The 25,010-nt window shown below is 40.5% G+C and overlaps 1 protein-coding gene across 3 annotated transcripts in view; it reads left to right on the top strand.

The window, feature by feature from the left end:
• Nucleotides 1-25,010, top strand: part of UBR3 (ubiquitin protein ligase E3 component n-recognin 3) — a 256,407-nt gene that overhangs the window by 95,446 nt on the left and 135,951 nt on the right. For all 3 annotated transcript variants that reach the window (XM_024243049.3, XM_024243051.3, XM_024243050.3), the window contains exons 12-20: nt 232-297; nt 388-477; nt 1,917-2,045; nt 2,956-3,008; nt 3,102-3,235; nt 3,584-3,669; nt 4,999-5,140; nt 9,186-9,282; nt 23,104-23,245. In XM_024243049.3, coding sequence (XP_024098817.3) covers nt 232-297; nt 388-477; nt 1,917-2,045; nt 2,956-3,008; nt 3,102-3,235; nt 3,584-3,669; nt 4,999-5,140; nt 9,186-9,282; nt 23,104-23,245 — 939 coding nt within the window. The remainder of the gene's footprint in view (nt 1-231; nt 298-387; nt 478-1,916; nt 2,046-2,955; nt 3,009-3,101; nt 3,236-3,583; nt 3,670-4,998; nt 5,141-9,185; nt 9,283-23,103; nt 23,246-25,010) is intronic.

The raw sequence follows: 25,010 nt of genomic DNA on the forward strand, positions 1-25,010 counted from the left end.
TCAAAGTTGAGTAGAATACAATTTCTGCCTTCAAGAAACTTACATTTAAGTGTTTAAAATGGAATAATTTTATCTGTAGTGATTTTAGAATCTGCATCTTCTAAAATGTTAAGTTTTGAACTAAAAGTATAGGAATAAATCCAGGTGAAAGTATGGTTTAAACATTTTACAACCATCTTAAAATTTCTGTAAACTAGTCTTTGACTTGTGCATTTTGTTTGTTTATTCCAGCCAGCACCTAACCAAGTCACTTTTCATCTGCCACTGCATCGTTACTATGCTATGTTTTTGAGTAAGGTAAGACTGTCATTAAACAATTCTGTTCCTTTTTTTTTTAATTTTCAGAAATAAGAATTGAATTAGTAACTTTTTTATTGTAATTTTTAGGCTGTGAAATGTCAAGAACTAGATTTGGATTCTGTTTTACCAGATCAGGAAATGTTAATGAAACTAATGATTCACCCACTCCAAATTCAAGTATGTATTCAGGCATTTAAAAAGTTTTGAAGTGGATTCCTTGTTTAAGTGATTCTTCCTTTATTTATATGCCTTTCATTGTTATTATAGCTGAGATGTTTGAAAACTTTTTAAAAAAAGTTGTTATTGTATTTTTGCTAGATTATGTTTAGGTATTTTTCATTTTATGAGATTTACTTTTTAGTTTTACTTTTTCCAGAAATTCTTTTCATGATATTTGCTTATGGGGTGGTATTTAACATACTATATAGCACTGTTTTGGGAGTCAGGAGATCCAAAAGATTCTAGCCTTGGTGCTACCACTGTTTTATTTTCCACAAGGTTTAAGGTAATTCACCTCCTTGATTCTCAGTTTCCCTATCTGTATAGTGAGAGGAGAAAGAAGAGAGAAGAATTAGCTTATATAAGCACTGTGATTTCTTTTAATACCAGCACTATAATTTGACAGGCCAGCTTTTTATATACATTAGAGAGACTTGCACTTCAATTTGTTTTTCCTGGCAATTTTAGATTTGTTAATTATTATAATATTGAACTTGAACTCTGGGTGTTAGGAAACAGATAAAATTGTGACTGCTTGAAGCCAGGTGTGGTGGCTCACGCCTGTAATTCCAGCACTTTGGGAGGCCAAGGTGGGCAGATCACGAGGTCAAGAAATCGAGACCATCCTGGCCAACATAGTGAAACCTTGTCTCTACTGAATATACAAAAATGAGCTGGGCGTGGTGGCGTGCACCTGTAGTCCCAGCTACTCGGGAGGCTGAGGCAAGAAGAATTGCTTGAACCTGGGAGACAGAGGTTGCAATGGGCCGAGATCGCGCCACTGCACTCCAGTCTGGCGACAGAGTGAGACTCTGTTTCAAAAAAACAAAAAAAAATTATGACTGCCTAGTTTTAGTTGACACTGGACATAAATACATGAAGAATTAAATACTGATGTAGTGAGAACATTTCTTCTAACTTCCAATATTTGGAAAATTAGTAGTATAGATTTAAGATTGAGTTAGGGTGAATTAAAGATGTAGAATGTATTCATTGACTTTGAACAGTTGGTTTTATTTTATGCTTATTCTAGTGTCTTTCTTTAAACATATATATTAGGATTGTTGTTGTTGTTACTTAGGGTTTTCTTGAAGGAGAAATAGAGTGAAACATAAGCACTGATTTCTTATGAAAGATGTCAGTGAAAATCATCATAAATGTATCCAGAGGCCAGCATGGAAAACCAACTCATGTTTAAACTCTAAAAAAGTGGCTCTGTAAAAACAGAATTATTGTTTAAAAAAATATAAAAGTGTATATTTCAACTGATTAACATTGGACAGAATATCGGGCTCATACTATGATTACATCATTAAATATTTTGAAATGGTTATTTATAATATTTTGTAAAGATTGAGTTTAGATAATTTATTCTTTGTCCAATTTACTTTTATTAGGCAAGTCTTGCGGAAATCCACAGCAATATGTGGGTAAGAAATGGTCTGCAAATCAAAGGACAAGCCATGACGTATGTCCAGTCTCATTTCTGTAATTCCATGATTGATCCTGACATTTACCTGTTACAGGTAAGCCAGCTAGATAATGCAGATATACTTTAGAAGTGTCTCATTTGTACCCAAGGGATTTTAATTTATAGAGGTGACTGAGTGATGACATGGAGAGGCCAATGCCATTGAAAGAATAATTTATTACTTACATTTCCCAGGAGAAGAGGCATACCGCCCAACACAAGGCTGCAAGGAAAGCACCAGATTTTGGTCAATTGGCAGAAAGGAGTGAGGGGAGAGCCTAGGCCAGAGCCTTTATTGGGATTTCTGCAGGAAAGGCAAGGCAAGGCAAGGCAAGGCAGGATTGGCTAGTTTGAATAATTCCAGCAGGCTTTGAGGCATAGGGGCTGTACCTGGCTCTGCGGTACCTGGCCCTGGGTTGATGTGTGAGAGTTAGATAAAGACAGTGGTTGGCTTGCATGACAGGCATTTTCCCAAGTAAGTTGTTTAGTATGTTTAGGAATTAGCTGGCTCTGGGAGGGACTATCTGTCTTCAGGTCTGTAAGACCCCTCAAGATGTCAAAACATCATAACAGAAAATAAAAATCATGGCCAGGCATGGTGGCTCATGCCTGTAATCCCAGCACTTTGGGAGGCCAAGGCAGGCAGATCACTTGAGGCCAGGAGTTTGAGACCAGCCTGGCCAACACGTCGAAACCCTGTCTCTACTAAAAATACAAAAATTAGGCAGATGTGGTGGCACACACCTGTAATCCCAGCTGCTCGGGAGACTGAGGGATGAGAATTGCTTGAGCCGGGGAGGCAGAGGTGGAGGTTGCAGTGAGCTGAGATTGCACCAGCTTGGGTGAGAGTGAGACTTTGTCTCAAAAACAAAAAACAAAAAACAAAAAAAAGTATAGAAAAACATGATTAATAGAAGAAGGAAAACTGAATATTGAGAAATAAAGCATTTTGTTTTCTTTTAAAGGTTTGTGCTTCTAGACTTGACCCAGATTATTTTATTTCATCCGTCTTTGAAAGGTAGGCATAATTTTATTAAGACAGGTATTAGGAAGTGTCCAGTTAATTTTGTTTTAATTTATAAAAATATGTTTCAAATATTTCTTCTTGTAGATTTAAGGTAGTGGATTTGTTGACAATGGCATCACAACATCAAAATACAGTACTTGATGCAGAGCATGAGAGGTCGATGTTAGAGGGCGCTCTTACATTTCTCGTGATTCTTTTGAGTCTTCGTTTACATTTAGGTAAAACTCACTGATACTAATACTTAAGCATTAACTGTTTTCCTCCCTTTCTCCCCCTCCCTGTGGTAGTAACTGGCTTAGGGAAAAAAGGAAAGGATGTAGATAAATTTAAACAATGTTTCAAACTCTTGATATGTTGTACTGTAGGTATACCTTTTAGAATATCCTTTGCTTAAGTGAACTGCAAACAGCAGTTAAACTGCAGTTATGTTTGGAGCATAGCTTCTTTACTCTTTAATTTGAAGCATCTTACATTTGGTAAAACAGCTTAATAAAAAGTGTGGTAAGTTTTTTTCTTTATAATTTATGTGTACTCAGATTTGTTAATTCTGTTTTTAATAATTTTAGGAATGTCTGATGATGAGATTCTCAGGGCCGAGATGGTAGCCCAGCTGTGTATGAATGACAGAACACACAGTTCATTGCTGGACCTCATATCCTTTTAAAATTTTACTTTCTGTTAGTTGCAGGATCTAAAATAAGTAATTTTTATGATTAACGGTTTATCAATTTTTTGATTAATTTTTTTTCAAAGTTGAAAAATAATGTAGAAAAAGAAGAACACCAATTGTGTGCTCAAGTATGTATTCAGGCCTGGTGACTGTTTTTTTTTTTTTTTTTTTTTTTTTTAAACCTCCTATTATTACCTCTTGGGGAACTCTTCTTAGACTTTAGGGTAGATTTCAGGACTGAATGATGGCTTTGGCCACCCCAGCATTTAACCTTCTAGGACAGCATTACTGAACATTTTGTAAAAGGCAGCTAGGTCTATTTTGTCTGTGTAGCCAGGATGCAATTCATGGTTAACAGTTAAAGGATACCTTACGATTATTATTACCAGGATTTTAAACATTTTGAGGGTTTTTCTGTAGAATTTGGTCTTAAAGGATTTTTCAATTTGTAGATTATTGTGTACAAACAGGGAACCTGTGCTTCTTTGTATAGGACTGAACATACAATGAGAATCTGATTATCTTTTTAAGTTAATGTTAGTAAAATTTTACACAAAGATTATCAAGTAATTTTGTGATAAAAATTCTGGCCGAATTTAGTATTTGTGTATGTTATGACTATGTTTGGAAGAATTGGCTAAACTTTTTATTTTGTGAAATAAGTCCTATTAGAATGCCTATTTGACAACCTTGATTTTTGTAAGCAGCATCAATTTGATACTGTCTGATGATTTCCTTCAGTCATTATGAACTATGTGTCAGTGTTATTATAGAGTAAAAACGATCTCTGTGTCTTTCAATTTTAAAGATTTATGTACTTTAATGTGAGGAGAGAATCTTTTTGGTTTGCCTCTTTGCCTAAATTTGCTTAGCATTTTTTTCTTTGGGGATGAAATTTTGTGTTTTTGCAAAACAATCTTTGCTCATAAAAATCTTGGCTAATTTTTCACAAGTTCTTTCTGTTTTTTAAGCAAAAGTTATTTACAAAATGGTGAAAATGAAGACACATTTTTAAAAGTTTTTCAATCGTTTTCTGAAATTTGATAAATTTATTTTGGGGAAAATATGCCTGGGAACTACTGCAGCATACAATTTATTAGTAGGCTCCTAGATTAAACATATTTTCAAAAATCACAATTAAAAACAGTTATTATTGAACTGTTGTATTATATAGCCCTCTTGTGGCCAGCTTTGTATATTACAGCCAATTACTATTTGTCTACTTCAGCAAAATGAGAAACTAGAGTACCTTGGAAAGGCTATAAATCTGGCTTTTTGTTACTAATATTTTTTTCTTGACATATATATCATATTCCAGAAAATCCTAATCCCAAAAGTGGCATTATTCCAGGCAGTTACAGCTTTGAATCAGTTTTATCAGCTGTAGCTGATTTTAAGGCTCCTGTTTTTGAACCTGGAGGTTCTATGCAACAAGGCATGTATACTCCCAAAGGTATGTTTATATACATAAATGGACTCTTTCAAATATCAATTCTTGAATGGTGAATTCTTCTGTGTATTAAAAGAAAATGTTTACCTTTTATTCATTCAAGCTTTGGTTTTCTTTTCCCATTTTGTTATAAATTGTATGTCTTTATTGGTAAACAGTGATACTGCTTTCAATTACTTAGAAATCTATAGCTTTATATTACACTAAGACTTCTTAGATGACTCTAAACTATAAACGAAATTTATATTTGAACTCTAATTCATTTTTATTAGTGATCATAACCATAAATGAACCAGAAACTATAAAACAAAATGTACATTAAAAAATATTTTGAATGTATTTGCTCTCCAAATTTGATTTTGAAACAGCAAAAGAATCCTCACGACCCAAATTTTAACTTGAAATAGTTCAAATTAAAGTCTGTATAGGCCGGGCATGGTGGCTTATGCCTGTAATCTCAGCACTTTGGGAGGCCGAGGTGGCTGGATCACCTGAGGTCAGGAGTTCGAGACCATCCTGGCCAACATGATGAAACCCGTCTCTATTAAAAATACAAAAAAATTAGCCAGGCATGGTGGCAGGTGCCTGCAATCCCAGCTACTCGGGAGGCTGAGGCAGGAGAATCGCTTGAACCCAGGAGGTGGAGGTTATAGTGAGCCCCTATCATGGCCACTGCGCTCCAGCCTAGGCAACAAGAGTGAAACTCCATCTCAAAAAAAAAGTCCACATAGAATGCTGATAGCACTTACTTACATTTTGAACCTATGTTAAATGCACAGAATGTTTTCCTTAAGTGGATGACTGGTTTTGGAAGGCTTTTCCCCCATAGATTCATAGTTGACATCCTTGACAGGAGCCAGAAGTAAGTGAGGTTTTGATTTACACAGTCTTTTTTTGTTTGACTTTCAGATTTTCACTTCTCTAAGTGAAAATTTTGAAGGAAGTAACAGTTACGTACTTCTTGACTCCCTCAACACATTGTCTAAATGAAAAACCAATGCCCATTTTGAAGTTGTAAATAATATATACTGTGTGTGTTTGGCAAAGCAGAACAGAAAAGCCTTATTTGGGATTTTTCAGGGGGTTCACAAGGAGCAAGAAAATCCAGAGTCTCTGGTTGGAAAGTATTCCATTAAAAGAAAAGCACAGTATTTTTTTAGTGTAGAGGATATTTTGTGTGTAAAATTAGATGAATTTGGGAGTGGAGTGGTGCTGTGGTGTAGTGCAGTGCTTATAAAAGTGTGATGTGAGGATTACATCTCTGTCGGACTCACTTGCGCTTCTCATTAAGAATGCAGGTTCCTGTGTCTCGCCTCCTATCTGCTATCATCAGAATCTCTGTGGGTGAAATCTGGGAATCTGCTTTTTAAAACAAGCTCTTTAGATGACTGTTCTGAACAATGCTGAGATGGAATACTGGGCATTCGGAGATTAGAGCAAGGAAATTGAGTGTCATATTTAAATACCGTATGAATTATATTTGCTAGTTGTGTGGTTTAGGAAATCAGTTGTTTTTTTTGTTTGTTTTTTTTTTTGGAGACAGAGCCTCACTTTGTCGCTCAGGCTGGAGTGCAGTGGCGCCATCACAGCTCACTGCACCCTTGACCTACTGGGCTCAAGCGATCCTGCCACCTCAGCTTCCCCAGTAGCTGGGACCATAGGTACCCACCACCATGCTGGCTAATTTTCGTGTGTTTTGTAGAGACAGAGCCTTGCTGTGTTGCCCAGGCTGGTCTCGACTGTTGGGCTTAAGCAATCCTCCTGCCTCAGCCTCCTAAAGTGCTGGGATTACAGGTGTGAACCATGCCCAGCCAGTTTTTTTATCTTTGGATTTGGCTTCTTATCTGTAAAATAAGTTTTTAAACTTTTAAAAGTGGTTGAAACAAGCCTCTGGTTTCAGGGACTAAGCCTTAAGTGAATTTGTTATATTAATATAAAACCAACAAAAGCTGGCCTACTCCTGTTAAAGTGGGTGAGGGTAGTGAACCTAGCTTCTCCTCTGTCCTGCTATCCACTTGCTCCTAAAGTGGCCCCTGTTATACATCTGTGGTAATTCAGCTCCATGTAACACTGTTTGAAGCCCACTGGACTGATTAATCACTAAAGTTTTCTTCCATTGCTAAGGTTGTGCAATTCTGATAAAAGCTTTGGCATGTTAATTGTGCAAAATAATAGACTTTAAAGAGAAGGATGATCAAGGCCGGGCGCAGTGGCTCAAGCCTGTAATCCCAGCACTTTGGGAGGCCAAGGTGGGCAGATCACAAGGTCAGGAGATCGAGACCATCCTGGCTAACATGGTGAAACCATGTCTCTACTAAAAATACAAAAAATTAGCCGGGCTTGGTGGCGGGCACCTGTAGTCCCAGCAACTCGGGAGGCTGAGGCCGGAGAATGGCGTGAACCCAGGAGGTGGAGCTTGCAGTGAGCCGAGATCGCGCCACTGTACTCCAGCCTGGGTGACAGAGCGAGAATCTGTCTTTAAAAAAAAAAAAAAAAAAAAGACGATAAATGATTCTAGAAATACTAATAAAGATCTTTGTGAAGGACTGTCTTCAGAATTTTAAGTCATACTTCTGATACTTAAAGATGAATAGCTTGTTACATGTTACATGAAACTAGGGACAGTGGTTAACCATTGTTAACAGTGCCTTGTGCTAGAAAGTTGTAATTATAGTGGATGGGTAAGGAGAAGCTTAAGCTTCTCACCCATGTTTTCAAATGTTAAGAGTTTTGCTAGAGAGAATGAGAGAAAAAAAATCTAGTAAGGAGATACTCTTAAGGCAGTGGTTTCTAAAATTATTATCTGAGTCCATCCTTTAGATTTTTGCCACATCTAAATAGCCTCTCTACTGAAATATACTTAGTATTTCAGTATTTTTTAAAATGAGTTAACTTAAAAAAAAACCTTGCCTCTTCCTAAGCATGATTATTAGTGAGGTGTCATGAATTTTATTTGCAAGTTGCAATTTTCTAATATACATTATACACATTAAAAATAATTACATAATTATTAAAATGAAAAGTTTTATATACTTAAAATCATCTTGTGAACCATCAGTTGTACACATTCCACACACAGGATAGTGGTTCCTAATTATGCAGAAGGTAAGGAGACAAATGATCAGTTTTAGCAGAGGAGCAGAAAATCTTTTATAAACAAAAAAGACTTATAAAGTGGGTCTCTTTAAAATCAATAGCTCATTAATTTTTTTTTTTTTTTTTTTTTTTTTGGAGACTGAGTCTCACTGTGTTGCCCAGGCTGGTGTGCAGTGGTGTGATCTTGGCTCACTGCAACCTTCGCCTCCTGGGTTCAAGTGTTTCTCCTGCCTCAGCCACCCGAGTAGCTGGGATTACAGGTGTGCGCCACCACGCCTGGTTAATTTTTGTATTTTTAGTAGAGAAGGGGTTTCACCATGATGGCCAGGCTTGTCTCAAGCTACTGACCTCAAGTGATCTGCCCACCTCACCTGCCCAAAGTGCTGGGTTAACAGGCATGAGCCACCGTGTCCAGCCTCATTAATCTTTAAATCTAGTTTTCATGTTTTTACTTTTAAGTACTTTTTTTGTTTAATACTTTTTTCTGGGAAATGAGGTCTGGCTTTGTTGCCTGGGCTGGTCTCAAACTCCTGGGTTCAGGTGAGCCTCCTGCCTAAGCCTCCCAAGTAGTTGGGACTACAGGTGTGAGGCATCATGCCCTGCTTAACTTTAAATACTCTCAAAGATCCTAACCTGCTGTGTTTCTTTCTAATTGGCACCTTACAAAAAACAACAATAACAATGAAGTAAACTTTTCTGGTGAGGCATTGTTGTATTACAAAACTTTTGTTCTTTAGTGCTTGCTGAACTCAAGAGAACATTCCTGATGATGAAATTGTGATTTTTGACTTAGAAAAGTAATCATGGCATCAAGCTTCTTAAGGCAAATACTATAATCAGATTAAATTGTTCTGTGTTTTAAATGTAAAATGTACTTAACAAATGTAATAAGTCAATAAATATTGATTTTATTTCTGAGAAGTCAATGTTTCTACTTTCTTTTGAATAATAGCTGAAGTCTGGGATCAAGAGTTTGACCCCGTCATGGTCATTCTTCGAACAGTTTACCGTAGAGATGTGCAGTCTGCAATGGACAGATATACTGCATTGTAAGTCCATCAAATTGATTAGCATCATAACAGTATTTTATATTTATATGGAAAAATTTCAATGATAACAGATATGATATGCTCTCATTAAAGTATACTTTCATTCTTTAAAGGTGAAAATAATAATTTAAGGTTTAAAAAATAATCTGGTGGAGATTTATGTTAAGATCTTTATCCAAAATTTGATGTTAATCTGATAAATTTAGAACATGATCACTAAATTAAAAAACAGAAACTTATTTAGTTGCCTTTCCATCAGTGGAATTAAAGGCTTGGTTTTGTGTTGTTCTGCTTTTGAACCAGTAGGGGAGGCACAAGTTAAGAGAATAGAATTCTCTGACATCAGAGATGGTGATGGGTGTCTGTAATAAGTGAACATATTTCTGTGTTCATGACAACTGGGAAAATAGCCAAAGCAAAATTGATTTTACTTGTAAATATTTAACAAAATAGTTTACAGTATTGATGACTGCAGAAGACAAAAATTTTGAAAGGTATCTTTTAAATGCGGCATTCAATTTTGTATGTTATTGTAAATTGTAGACCATTGTAAATGTATTATTTCCACCTCTTTTTAAACCTTAATAGTTAATATTATATTGCCAAATATCACAGGATATCATCTTTTACTTGTGCTTTCCTACAGCTAAAGTTAAACATTTAAAAAGCAAGTTTAAATGATGCAAATGTCCTTGATTTTGAGAAAGTATTAGTACTTACCCAGATAACTATCAAAGTGAAACTTCTCTTTTGCCAAGACTTTGCAGTAATAGAAATGTCTATCACAGACAAATATCTGAAGAAAGTTTTTAATGTGGAATTTTAATTCACTTCCTCCCCCTAAACAAAACCAAAACAATCTTTAAATCAATAACAACAACAACAACAACAACAACAACCCAGTTCAGCCATCAGCATCTCTCTCTCCGTTTCTCTAAACCCTTGGAGAAATTAGACTGAGGTTCTCTTTCTCTGGTTTCTTAACTCCCTCTTTTTCTGCTTTTCATGTAGTTTTGTAAAAATGTACTTGCTTGTAGTCTTTTACTAAACTCTTAGCTCCTTGAGGGAGGATATTTTTATCTCTGTATCTCTTCTACATCTTTAATACTTATCTCAATGCTGGCACTTAGTGGGTATTCATAATATATTTGTTGAATAAATAAATTTGAGTAATTCCTGTTGAAAAATTGAAAAATGAAGAAAATTGGGAAGAAGCATTTGGATGGAAAACCTAATTGAGACTTCATAAACACCAGTCTTAAATGGCTCTGCCTTTTTTTCAGGATAGTGATGATGGTTAGTTGTTTTGAATGTATAAGAATTAAGTAAATTTTATTCTCTTTTACTTTGTAGTTACTAGAAATTTGGACTGAGATTGGGCTGAAACTTTCAAAGCTTTGAAGGAATCATTAAATAATGTAATCAATTTTAAATGGGAAATTTTATTTAACAGTACATATTTATTGAATGCTCCGCCTCGGCCTCCCAAAGTGTTGGGATTACAGGCATGAGCCACCGTGCCTGGCCGATTTATTTGCTATTGATCATTTTCATCTGCTTTTTAGTTTTAAGGGACAAAAAGTGGCTTAACTGATTATACTGGGAGGGATCTTTTTTTATTTGCAAGCAGGCCTTTTGGAGGTCATCTTGCAAACTGAAATGAAAAATGGTCAGATAAATTTAAACTTTTTTTTTTTTTTTTCAACTCAATAATGCCGGTTTATTCAATATCAGTTTAAAACATGTCCAGAGAGGGTTTGCAAAGGTGCTGGCAAGGAGGTGTTGTGGCAGCAGGAGGTGAGAGGGGACTTTTTGGGTACACAGCTCTTCCTCAGTCTAAGGTCTGCTTCTCCACCCCTTTGTTTTTTTCTGTATGCAAAACATGGAGTCTTGTCCCCCTCTGATTTCCTCACAGGTACCTATAGCCCTGTTGAGCTTTTGGAGTGCCACATCAAATCTTGGGTTGCCTCTTCAGCTTTATGCTCCAGTCATGGATTAGCCCATACCCACATGATTCAGGCTACTCCATTTCTTCCTTGATCACTCACACACTAGGACCACAGGACAAAAGAGTGCTGCCCAGCTTCTCCCATCTCACCCTTCCCCCACTCCTGCTCACAGGCCCCACAAGGCCACCTCGGGACATCAGATCCCAGCTGATGCCAAGTGGCCACAGATCATGTGTAACTGGGCATTTTACTCACAATCTCACACTTGAGAAATACATCAATTTCTCAAATACTTCTATGTGCATAGGAACATAACAACAAGTTGTTATCTACCAAGGTATTTCAAAGGAAGAAAATTTAAAACAGGCTTATAGGCAAACCCCTATGCTGAGAACAATATCTTGGATGTAGTAGCTCCCTTAAAATGTTTCTTTTTTTTTTTTTTTTCTTTTTCCTTTTTTTTTTTTTTTTAATTTATGAAGTATTTATTGATGATTCTTGGGTGTTTCTCGGAGAGGGAGATATGGGAGGGTCATAGGATAATAGTGGAGAGAAGGTCAGGAGATAAACACATGAACAAAGGTCTCTGGTTTTCCTAGGCAGAGGACCCTGCGGCCTTCTGCAGTGTTTGTGCCCCTGGGTACTTGAGATTAGGGAGTGGTGATGACTCTTAAAGAGCATGCTGCCTTCAAGCATCTGTTTAACAAAGCACATCTTGCACCGCCCTTAATCGATTTAACCCTGAGTTGACACAGCATATGTTTCAGAGAGCACGGGGCTGGGGGAAAGGCCATAGATCAACAGCATCCCAAGGCAGAAGAATTTCTCCTAGTCAGAACAAAATGGAGTCTCCTATGCCCACCTCTTTCTACACAGACACAGCAACAATCTGATCTCTCCTTCCTTTCCCCACACTTCCCCCCTCTTCTTTTCAACAAAACCGCCATCGTCCTCATGGCCCGCTCCCGATGGTCGCTGTTTCTTCGGAGCTGTTGGGTACACCTCCCAGACAGGGCAGCCGGGCAGAGGCGCTCCTCACCTCCCAGACAGGGCGGCCGGGCAGAGGCGCTCCTCGCTTCCCAGACGGGGCCGCCCGGGCAGAGGCGCTCCTCGCTTCCCAGACGGGGCTGCCCGGGCAGAGGCGCTGCTCACTTCCCAGAGGGGGCCGCCCAGGCAGAGGCACTCCTCACTTCCTCCCAGACCGGGTGGCAGCCGGGCAGAGGCGCTCCTCACCTCCCAGACAGGGCGGCCGGGCAGAGGCGCTCCTCACTTCCCAGACAGGGCGGCCGGGCAGAGGCGCTCTTCACTTCCCAGACTGGGCGGCCGGGCAGAGGCGCTCCTCACCTCCTAGATGGGGTGGCCAGGCAGAGGCGCTCCTCACTTCCCAGACGGTGTGGCGGCTGGGCAGAGGTGCTCCTCCCTTCCCAGATGGGGCAGCCAGGCAGAGGCGCTCCTCACTTCCTCCCAGACGGGGTGGCGGCCAGGCAGAGGCGCTCCTCACTTCCCAGAGGGGGCGGCCGGGCAGAGGTGCTCCTCACTTCCTCCCAGACGGGGTGGCGGCCGGGCAGAGGCACTCCTCACCTCCCAGACGGGGCGGCCGGGCAGAGATGCTCCTCATCTCCCAGACGGGGCAGCCGGGCAGAGGTGCTCCTCACTTCCTCCCGGACGGGGTGACGGCCGGGCAGAGGCACTCCTCACCTCCCAGACGGGGCGGCCGGGCAGAGGCGCTCCTCACCTCCCAGACGGAGTGGCCAGGCAGAGGCGCTCCTCACTTCCCATATGGGGTGGCGGCCGGGCAGAGGCGCTCCTCACTTCCCAGATGGGGCAGCTGGGCAGAGGCGCTCCTCACTTCCTCCCAGACGGGGTGGCGGCCAGGCAGAGGCACTCCTCACCTCCCAGACGGGGCGGCCGGGCAGAGGTGCTCCTCATCTCCCAGATGGGGCAGCCGGGCAGAGGTGCTCCTCACTTCCTCCCAGACGGGGTGGCAGCCAGGCAGAGGCACTTCTCACCTCCCAGACGGGGCAGCCGGGCAGAGGCGCTCCTCACTTCCCAGACTGGGGTGGCCGGGCAGAGGCGCTCCTCACTTCCCAGACGGGGTGGCCAGGCAGAGGCACTCCTCACCTCCCAGACGGGGCGGCCAGGCAGAGGCGCTCCTCACTTCCCATACGGGGTGGCAGCCGGGCAGAGGCGCTCCTCACTTCCCAGATGGGGCAGCCGGGCAGAGGCACTCCTCACTTCCTCCCAGACGGGGTGGCGGCTGGGCAGAGGCGCTCCTCACTTCCCAGACGGGGCGGCCGGGCAGAGGTGCTCCTCACTTCCTCCCAGACGGGGTGGCGGCTGGGCAGAGGCGCTCCTCACCTCCCAGACAGGGCGGCCGGGCAGAGGTGCTCCTCACTTCCTCCCAGACGGGGTGGCGGCCGGGCAGAGGCGCTCCTCACCTCCCAGACGGGGTGGCCGGGCAGAGGCGCTCCTCCCTTCCCAGACGGAGTGGCCAGGCAGAGGCGCTCCTCACCTCCCAGAGTGGGCGGCCAAGCAGAGGCGCTCCTCACTTCCCAGAGTGGGCGGCCGGGCAGAGGCGCTCCTCACTTCCCATACGGGGTGGCAGCCGGGTAGAGGCGCTCCTCACTTCCCAGATGGGGCAGCTGGGCAGAGGTGCTCCTCACTTCCTCCCAGATGCGGTGGCGGCCAGGCAGAGGCGCTCCTCACCTCCCAGACGGGGCGGCCGGGCAGAGGCACTCCTCACCTCCCAGACGGGGCGGCTGGGCAGAGGCGCTCCTCACCTCCCAGAAGGGGCGGCTGGGCAGAGGCGCTCCTCACTTCCCATATGGGGTGGCAGCCGGGCAGAGGCGCTCCTCACCTCCCAGAAGGGGCGGCTGGGCAGAGGCGCTCCTCACTTCCCATATGGGGTGGAGGCCAGGCAGAGGCGCTCCTCACCTCCCAGACGGGGCGGCTGGGCAGAGGCGCTCCTCACCTCCCAGAAGGGGCGGCTGGGCAGAGGCGCTCCTCACTTCCCATATGGGGTGGCAGCCGGGCAGAGGCGCTCCTCACTTCCCAGACGGGGTGGCGGCGAGGCAGAGGCGCTCCTCACTTCCCATATGGGGTGGCGGCCGGGCAGAGGCGCTCCTCACTTCCCAGACGGGGTGGCGGCGAGGCAGAGGCGCTCCTCACTTCCCAGATGGGGCAACCGGGCAGAGGCGCTCCTCACTTCCTCCCAGACGGGGTGGCGGCCAGGCAGAGGCGCTCCTCACCTCCCAGACAGGGCGGCCGGGCAGAGGTGCTCCCCATCTCCCAGACGGGGCAGCCGGGCAGAGGTGCTCCTCACTTCCTCCCAGACGGGGTGGCAGCCGGGCAGAGGCGCTCCTCACTTCCTCCCAGATGGGGTGGCAGTCGGGCAGAGACGCTCCTCACATCCCAGACGATGGGCGGCCGGGCAGAGGCGCTCCTCACTTCCCAGATAGGGCGGCCGGGCAGAGGGGCTCCTCACATCCCAGACGATGGGCGGCCAGGCAGAGATGCTCCTCACTTCCTAGACGGGGTGGCGGCGGGGCAGAGGCTGTAATCTTAGCACTTTAAGAGGCCAAGGCAGGAGGCTGGTAGGTGGAGGTTGCAGCGAGCCGAGATCACACCACTGCACTCCAGCCTGAGCACCATTGAGCATTGAGTTAGCGAGACTCCGTCTGCAATCCCAGCAGCTCGGGAGGCCGAGGCAGGCAGATCACTCGAGGCCAGGAGCTGGAGACCAGCCCGGTCAACACGGTGAAACCCCGTCTCCACCAAAAATACAAAAACCATTCAGGCGTGGCGGTGCGCGCCTGCAATCCCAGGCACTGGGCAGGCCAAGGCAGGAGAGTCACAGGAGCCCGAGGCAGGGAGGTTGCAGCGCGCCGAGATCATGGCAGTACAATCCAGCTTCGATAACAGCGGGAGACCGAAAAAAGAAGGAGAGGGAGACCGAAGAAAGGGGAGGGAGAGGGAGAGGGAGGGGGAGGGGGAGGGGGAGAGGGCAAATTTAAACTTTTGTGTTCTCACAATTTAGCTCTGTGCCAGGCACTTTAAAGGCATTCAGTAAATATTTGTTAAATGAATGAAAAGTAGATTTCTTTCAGTTTTTGTGCTGAGAGTTTAAGTGAAAGTAAGCCATTTGCTTTATGTGATGCTTAGATGCTTAGAATTTTAGGCTCTTATTGCTGGAAAAGACCTTTAAGATCTAGTCCAGGTTTTATAAAAGCGTCTCGTGGGCCATCACTGGAAGACAGAGTTGGGCAACAGCAAGAAGAGGCTTAAGAGAGTGAAAGTGGCTCATCCTGCTTCCCTCACTCCCTTCCAAATACCCCTGAGTGGGCATTCAGCTCTTAAAAATAAAACAAAAACAAAACAACAACAAAGCAAACTAGCAGTTGGAAAACCATCCATTCATTTCAGTGTTATATTTTATATATGAAGACATTGTGGCTCAGAAAAGCTCAGTGAAAATATGTCTGTTTTTTGTTTGTTTGCTTTCGAGACAAGGTCTCACTTTGTCACCCAGGCTGGAGTGCGGTGGCGTGGTCATAGCCCACTGCAGCCTCCAACTTCTGGACTCAAGTGATCTTCCCATCTTACCCTCCTGAGTAGCTAGGACTACAGGTGCACACCACCATGCCTGGCTAATTGTTTAAAAGTTTTTTGTAGAGGTGGGTTCTTGCTATATTGCCTAGGATGGTGTTGAACTCTTAGTCTCAAGTGATCTTCCTGTCTCAGCCGCCCATAGTGCTAGGATTATAGATGTGAGCCATTGTGCCCAGTGAAATATGTCTGACAGTGGCAGTGTTGTTAGAACTATGAGCTAGGCCATTTCCAAAGATAGAAATGATTTCATAAAGCATCTGTTTTAAATTCAACTGGAAAGTACATTTTTAAAAATATGTAATTTCTTATATTTCTGTTGCCTCCTGTCTCCCATCTTGAAGGTTAATGGCTGCTGCCCCATGTTTGAAAGTATGATGTATGAGTTTATAGATATCATTTTTGTCTCAAACTAGTCAATAATTACGTGTTGGTTTGAGTCACTTAAATAATTTTTTTCTGTCATGTAGCATTTCATTTGCATTATTCTATTAATGCTTTTGAAAAGAGCAGTCAAAATGATGTATTACTCGGGCCTTCAACAAATATATAACCTTTATTTTGGAACAGTTTATTAATCTAGGTGCCACATATTTAGTGGCTACTGCTTAAAGCAAACAAAGAAACGAAGTAAAATTAAAAATTGCTTTTTTTATGCTAAATGAAATAGAAGAGTTGAAATATTTCATCATGACTGTTGGGATCATTTTGAAAATTACATTTGTATGTTGTCACTGTAGTATTATATACAAACCAATTTTTTTATTTTTTATTTATTTTTATTTTTTTGAGATGGAGTGTCACTTTTGTTGCCCAGGCTGGAGTACAATGGCGTGATCTCGGCTCACTGCAACCTCTGCCTCCCGGATTCAAGAGATACATCCGCCTCAGCCTCCCTAGTAGCTGGGATTACAGGCATGTGCTACCATGCCCAGCTAATTTTGTATTTTTAGTAGAGACGGGGTTTCTCCATGTTGGTCAGTCTGGTCTCGAACTCCTGACCTCAGGTGATCCGCCCACCTCGGCCTCCCAAAGTGCTGGGATTACAGGCGTGAACCACTGTGCCTGGCCCAGAAACCAATTTTTTAAAATGCAAAGTTAATTTTATAGCATCTTCATAATCATAGGTACAGCTTATTTCTCTGATATATTAATGATAGTTTTCTTATTTTTAAGATTTTTTTTCTTCGTTCTGTATAGTATCTGTTTCCTCTAAGATGCATTTTCTTTTTATCATTATTATTATTATTATTATACTTTAAGTTCTAGGGTACATGTGCACAATGTGCAGGTTTCTTACATATGTATACATGTGCCATGTTGGTGTGCTGCACCCATTAACTCGTCATTTACATTAGGTATATCTCCTAATGCTATCCCTCCCCACTCCCCCTACCCCACAACAGGCCCCGGTGTGTGATGTTCCCCATCCTGTGTCCAAGTGTTTTCATTGTTCAGTTCCCACCTATGAGTGAGAACATGTGGTGTTTGGTTTTCTGTCCTTGCGACAGTTTGGTCAGAATGATGGTTTCCAGCTTCATCCATGTCCCTACAAAGGACATGAACTCATCCTTTTTTATGGCTGCATAGTATTCCATGGTGTATATGTGCCACATTTTCTTAATCTAGTCTCCTCGTTGTTGGACATTTGGTTTGGTTCCAAGTCTTTGCTATTGTGAATGGTGCTGCAATAAACATACGTGTGCATGTGTCTTTATAACAGCATGATTTATAACCCTTGGGGTATATACCCAGTAATGGGATGGCTGGGTCAAATGTTATTTCTAGTTCTAGATCCTTGAGGAATCACCACACTGACTTCCACAATGGTTGAACTAGTCAGTGTAAAAGTGTTCCTATTTCTCCATATCCTCTCCAGCACCTGTTGTTTCCTGACTTTTTAATGATTGCCATTCTAACTGGTGTGAGATGGTATCTCATTGTGGTTTTGATTTGCATTTCTCTGATGGCCAGTGATGATGAGCATTTTTTCATGTCTGTTGGCTGCATAAATGTCTTCTTTTGAGAAGTGTCTGTTCTTATCCTTTACCCACTTTTTGATGGGGTTGTTTGATTTTTTCTTGTAAATTTGTTTAAGTTCCTTGTAGATTCTGGATATTAGCTGTTTGTCAGATGAGTAGATTGCAAAAATTTTCTCCCATTCTGTAGGTTGCCTGTTCACTCTGATGGTAGTTTCTTTTGCAGTGCAGAAACTCTTTAGTTTAATTAGATCCCATTTGTCAATTTTGGCTTTTGTTGCCATTGCTTTTGGTGTTTTAGACATGAAGTCCTTTGCCTGTGTCCTGAATGGTATTGCCTAGGTTTTCTTCCAGGGTTTTTATGGTTTTAGGTCTGACATTTAAGTCTTTAATCCATCTAAGATGCATTTTCTATTGTTCAGTCTCTAGCTTTCAAGTTAGAGGCATTTCCCAGATGTCTGACAGTGTTGACTGCTTGTTATTAAAAGCTCTTGAGTGCATTGGTGGAACTTCTAGATTCTGAATTTTAATACAGGGTGATTTGGGTAGGCAGGTTTGTTGAGAAGCACTTGTGTTAGATCTTTCTTTTTGGCCTGGTCAGATTCCTCAGGGAAGTATCCTCAGATATTGCCCAGAAGGAAATGGTATTGCTGCTATTATTCTGTAAACGGATTGGGAGACAAGGCCTAGGGACTCTGAGTCAAATACGCATATGATGAGTTTAGTCTCTCATCCTCATATCCTCAGTTGTACTTGCTATTTTATCCTCCCCAGAGATGAGTTCTGTAGCCAAAATTCTGTTTCAGTGGTGGACAGGCAGTTTTCATCCGAGCCTCCTTATTTTAGCCCCCTGCCTTCCCACCTTCATTTATAAAGGTTCCAGGTGCTGCCAATTTTGTTGCTCATTTTTTAATTGCACTTTTTATTACTGAGTTTTAAGACCTCTTTATATATTCTGAATACTAGACTTATCAGTTATATGATTTGCAAATATTTTCTTTCTCTCTTTTTTTTTTTTTTTTTTTTTTTGAGACAGTGTCACTCTGTTGCCCAGGCTGGTGGCATGATCACAGTTCTCTGCAGCCTTGGGCCTCCCCAGGCTCATATGATCCTGATTGGCTTCCTGAGTAGCTGGGACTATAGGCATACGCCGCCACACATGGCTAATTTTTGAATTTTTTGTAGAGATGGGGTCTCTACACGTGTTGCCCAGGCTGGTTTGATCTCTGCAGCTTAAGTGATCTGCCTGCCTCAGCTTCCCAAAGTGTTGGGATTACAGGCATGAGCCATTGTGCCCAGTCTGTAAATGTTTTCTGTCATTCTGTGGATTGTCTTTTTCACTTACTTGAAAGTGTTCTTTGGGTCACAAATGTTTTAAATTTTGATGAATTCCAATTTTTTTCTTTAATTTTCCTGTTTGTTGCCTAAATTAATTTAATTTTCCTTCTGTTGCCTAAATCAAGGTCACAAATACCTAAACCTATGTTTTTCTCCAAGAGTTTCATACCTAAAAATATAAAACTAAAGCTGAAGCTTTTACATCAAATTCTCTGATCGATTTTGAGTTAGTTTTTATGTATGCTGTGAGGTAGTGGTCCAACTTAATTCTTATTCATATGGTGTTCCTTTGAGTTTTAATAAATAGACCTTGCCTGTTCAACAACCTGGACCTCATACTTCTTTTCTTTTTTTGTGGATAACTTAAAACTACACATTCACTTTCTTTAAAGGTTTTAGGCTTGCTTAGGTTATTTCTTGAAAAAAATTGCTAAGTTATATTTTTCTAAGAAATCTTTATTTTAAGTTTATATTTAATGATTAAAAAATCTTCCCTGTGTTTTTATTCCTATTATTTATTTGTGTTTGCTATTTCTTATTTTGAATTAGGTGTCATATCAGATGACTATCAGTTTTACTATGTTTTCTAAGAACCAACTTTTGATTGTCTCTCTCCTCCCACCCCTATTTTCTATTTCATTCTTATTCTTTTTTCCTCTGTTACTTATTATCTTTTTTTTTTTTTTTTTTTGAGATGGAGTCTCGCCGTGTTGCCCAGGCTGGAGTGCAATGGCAGGATCTCTGCTCACTGCAAGCTCCGTCTCCCAGGTTCATGCCATTCTCCTGCCTCAGCCTCTTGAGTAGCTGGGACTACAGGCGCCCGCCACCATACCCAACTAATTTTTTGTATTTTTTTTTTTTTTTAGTAGAGACGGGCCTTCACCATGTTAGCCAGGATGGTCTCGATCTTCTGACCTCGTGATCCGCCCACCTCAGTCTCCCAAAGTGCTGGGATTACAGGTGTGAGCCATCGTGCCAGGCCTTTTTTTCCCTTTTTTGAGACAGTCTCACTTTGTCTTCCAGGCTGGTGTGTAGTGGTGCAGTCTTGGCTCACTGTAGCCTTTAACTCCTGGGCTCAAGCGATCCTCCCACCTCAGCCTCCTGAGTAGCTGGGATTACAGGGGTGCATCACCATGCTTGGCTAATTTTTGTATTTTTTGTAGAGACAGGGTTTCATCATGTTGCCCAGGCTGGTCTTGAACTACTGAGCTCAAAGTGATCTGCTTGCCTTGGCCTCCCAAAGTGCTGAGATTACAGGTGTGAGCCACTATGCCAGGCCATTATTATCTTCTTTCAATTTAGTTTGGATTGTCTTTTTTCCTTTTCTTGGAGACTTGGTTGTTGCTGTTGTTTTAGTGCATTTGGTTTTCATTTTTAATTACTCCCTTTTAATTTTTATTGTTATAGATTTAAAAAATATTTTTAATTGATATATCTTAGCCTTAACATTACCTTTTATACAGTACTTGAAGATACTTCTCTGATAGTTTCATACATGTATACAATGTGTAATGATCAAATCAGGGAAATTGGGATATTCATCACCTCAAACATTTATCTTCTTTTTATGTTGGGAACATTACAGTTCTTCTAGCTATTTTGAAATATAAAATACATTATTATTAACTATAATTTGGATGCTTAGTTGTTAATTTTTTAACAAATGTATGGATTTTAAGGCTATGTATTTCCTTCTAAGTACTGCTTTAGTTGTGGCCCACAACTTTTTCTATATAGTTTAGGTTTTAAATTTTTCTGTTATGATTTTTAATGGCTTCTGAATTTCTAAGAGCATAGTGCTTTAAAATGTCTGCATGTCTGGAGTTTTGAGTTATATTTTTAAGTTGGTTTCTAGTTTTATTTGCTATGTGACAAGTGAATGTGGTTCATGTGTCTTTTTTTTTGATATTTGTTGAGATTTACTTTGCATTATACATATTTAGTCAATTTTTATAAATATTCTAAGCGCTGTTAAAATTATGTGTATTTTCTAATTGTTGCATGTTGCCTTTGCCCATGCTTAATTGTGTTGTTAAAAATCTTAAAACTGTTTACCGATTTTTTTCAGGCTCTCATTTAGATAAGTATGTTAATATCCTTTACTGTGGTTGTAGATTTGTCGTTTTCTCTGTGTAATTCCCTCAAAATTTGCCTTTTGTGTTATGAGGCTGCTATTAAAGTTGTCCCCTCTTATCTGTGGTTTAGTTTTCTGTACTTTCAGTTAACTGTAGCCAATGGCTGTCCAAAAATATTAAATGGAAAATTCCAGAAATAAGTAATTTATAAATTTTAAATTATATGCCATTGTAAGCAGGATGATGAATTCTCGTGCCGTCCTGCTCTGTCCCACCTGGGATATGGATTGTTCCTTAGTCCAGTGTACCTTGCTGTATATACTACTCACTTGTTAGTTATTGACATTGTCTGCTCCTGACATCTAGCCATCACATTGTCATGGCCTGATGATTCAGGATCACCTGAAGCAGATGTTCCTCCTTCTGATGACATGTTGTTAGAAGGTCATTAGTAGCCCAATACCATGTCACAGTGCTTACCATCATTCACTTCACTTCATCTCATCACATAGGCATTTTATCATCTCATATCATCACAAGAATAACAGGAGTGAGTATAGTACAATGGTCCCCCTCTTATCCTCAGGACATGTTCCAAGACCCACAGTGGATGCCTGAAATGAGGGCTGGTATCCAAACCTTATATATACTATGTTTTTCTCCTACAATACATACCTATGATAAAGCTTAATTTATAAATTAGAGATAGTGAGAGATTAACAGTAATAACTAAAGATAAAATAGAACAATTATAACAGTACTCTGAATGGCATACAATTGAAAACATATGAATTATTTCTGGAGATTTTCATTTAATATTTTCTGACCATGGTTGACCATGGGTAACTGAAACTGTGGAAAGTGAAACTAGGTATAAGGGGGACTACTATACATAGTGGAAAGTGAAACTAGGTATAAGGGGGACTACTATACATAAGGTATTTTGAGAGAGAAAGCATGTACATATTCACCTAACTTTTATTACAGTATATTGCTGTAATCTATTATCACTTACTGTTGTTAATCTCTTACTCTGTCTAATTTATAAATTAACCTTTATCATAGGTATGTATGTGTAGGAAAACATAGTATGTAGAGAGTTTGGTACTATCCATATTTTCAGGCATCTACTGGGGGCTTTGGAACATGTTCCCTGAAGATAAGAGGGGACTACTGTATTTGCATACAAGTTCATAATTATCTTCTTGGGGAACTTGTTCTTACATCCCAGAAGAGACAGACAAGCTAATTCATTCTCCTTGTGAATTACTCTTTCAGTGAGGGTAAAGCTTGTCAAGGGTCTCAGCTTTAGGTGGGATCTCAGTTCTATCTCTGAGCCTTGTGTGAGCCCAACACACCTTGTGATCTGTTTGCTCAAGGACTTTAAAACCACTGGCACAGTGTTAGTGCTTGTCATGAATTCCTTCTTTTTTTCTGGTAACTGGAGAATTCCACTTTTGTGTGAGCTCAGATACGCATTCAAAAGATTACATTTATATTTTATCCAGCTTTTCCAACCATTGGTAGTGGGAGAATTTTCAGGTCGTCTATTTTGCTTAATCGTTACAATTGGAAATTTCCTTGCTGAGTACTTCATGTGTATTCTTTCTGTTCATTTCTCTTTGTTAGCACTTTAAAGTTTATATATTTTTTAATTTTCAGCTTAGCTCTCTTTACTCATTTTTAGCCATTAGGAAAAGAAATAGTAATGTTCATTGTGTAGAGAATAGATACCTCTTTGGCATTTTAAGCAATTTGATTAAAAATAGCACTGCATAAAATATTGTGACAGAAATTGGTGTCTATAAATTACATTTAAACCACAGTTTGATTTTGAGGCCATCATCTAATTCTAGTTTTGTTTTGTTTTTACAGTTTAAAACAGAGTGGAAAATTTCCTGGAAATCCCTGGCCTCCGTATAAGAAAAGGACATCACTCCATCCTAGCTATAAAGGTCTTATGAGACTTTTGCACTGTAAAACTTTACACATTGTGCTATTCACTCTGCTTTACAAGGTACAGTAGTAATTTGAATAGAAAGACTAAGCTTAGAATTTATTTTCAAATAATAATCCTAAAGGATAATATTTACATAAAAGTACCACTTATAAAGCAAAGTGTATTTATACATTTAAGATTATGAAGATATGTTATAATCACATATATTTGAAATCCAAGTTGAACATAACAGAATAGCTACAGCATTCTTTGTGAGAAACTATCTTATCTAGCTGCTGATAAAAATATTTATTTATGGCTTCTGTAGAACAGTAAGTGAAATACCGTGGAACTACAAGAGTTGTGGAATGAGCTACAGGGACCAAACAACCATCAGAACCCACTAAAATGACAAAACTAGAATGGCAGTTATGTGAGCCAGTGAATCTTAGGTTGGGGGATTCTTTTTGCTTTTTCCCTCTAATCAGGAAAGTGACGTGGAAGGATTTGAGTGTGGTTTCTATGTGGCAAGATCAAAAATTGTTTTTGATAAACATTTTAGGAACTCACAAGATAATGCTTTTACTTTCTTGTTATCTAAAATTTGTTTTATTTTGGGATCTTCTCACATAAGGCAGATTTATTTGACTAACATTAATTTTGTACTCAAAAACTTGTGTGAAACATAATATTGTATAGTATGTATGTGTGTATATAATAGGGATTTTTATAATCTCATCTGCATGAAAGATGAAAGAAGGCTGGGCGCGGTGGCTCACGCCTGTAATCCCAGCGCTTTGGGAGGCTGAGGTGGGCAGATCACGAGGTCAGGAGTTCGAGACCAGCCTGGCCAACATGGTGAAACCCCGTCTCTACTAAAAATACAAAAATTAGGTGGGTGTGGTGGTGGGCGCCTGTAATCCCAGCTTCTCGGGAGGCCGAGGCAGGAGAATTGCTTGAACCCGGGAGGTGGAGGTTGCAGTGAGCCCAGATTGTGCCACTGCACTCCAGCCTGGGTAGCAGAGCAGGACTCCATCTCGGGGGAGAGGGAAGAAAGGTGAAAGAAAAAAGAAAATAACTATACTCATGTAGATAACATAACTATATAGACATGATAAATGTTATGCAGGTAGATACAAAGAAAACCTATTGTTCTTCTTCCTAATTAGAATTTGAAAAATTAAAAATTAAAAGAAATTCAAAGAAAAATGGAATATTTGTTATACAAATTTCCAATATTTAGTTAGGTAGGAATTTTAGTTTTTTTCTTAATCTTATAATGAAATAATACTTTGAAATTTCTATACTTCCCTTCCTTTCTACCCTACCCATGACCGATTTTTCAGTGTACTTGTTTCTAAAGTTTTCCTGTTACGATTTTGGACAGGTGCCTCAAAAAACACCTTGGGTGGTTTATTTTCATTAACTTCCAAGAGAGTTATTCAGTAATTGATTTAAAATGCTCTTTTTCTTTATTAAAAAATGTAGAATATCTTTTTGTACTGAAAAGATATTTGTATTTGTTTTACAAATAATGGACAGTCTTTGAATGTTTACTTAGTGCCAGATTTTGTTTGAAATGCTTTATATATACTTGTAGACATTATTTTGTTTAAGCTAGCACAAATCCTTATGAGTGAAAGTTCTGTTATTATTCTCCTTTTTCAGATATGAAATTGAGTTTTAGAGGTTAAATAACTAGTTCAGATGGGGAAGCTAAGTACTGTTATAAGTAATAATAAGTGACAAGTAATTCATGAAAAATTAGAGAAGCCTTATGGCAAATTATTTATTATGCTCTTTCAAGTTATATTTTTCAATTTTTTTGTATGCGAAATGTACA

This window comes from Pongo abelii, chromosome 11 (genome assembly GCF_028885655.2).
Source record: "Pongo abelii isolate AG06213 chromosome 11, NHGRI_mPonAbe1-v2.0_pri, whole genome shotgun sequence".
In the NCBI taxonomy this organism is placed as follows: domain Eukaryota; kingdom Metazoa; phylum Chordata; class Mammalia; order Primates; family Hominidae; genus Pongo; species Pongo abelii.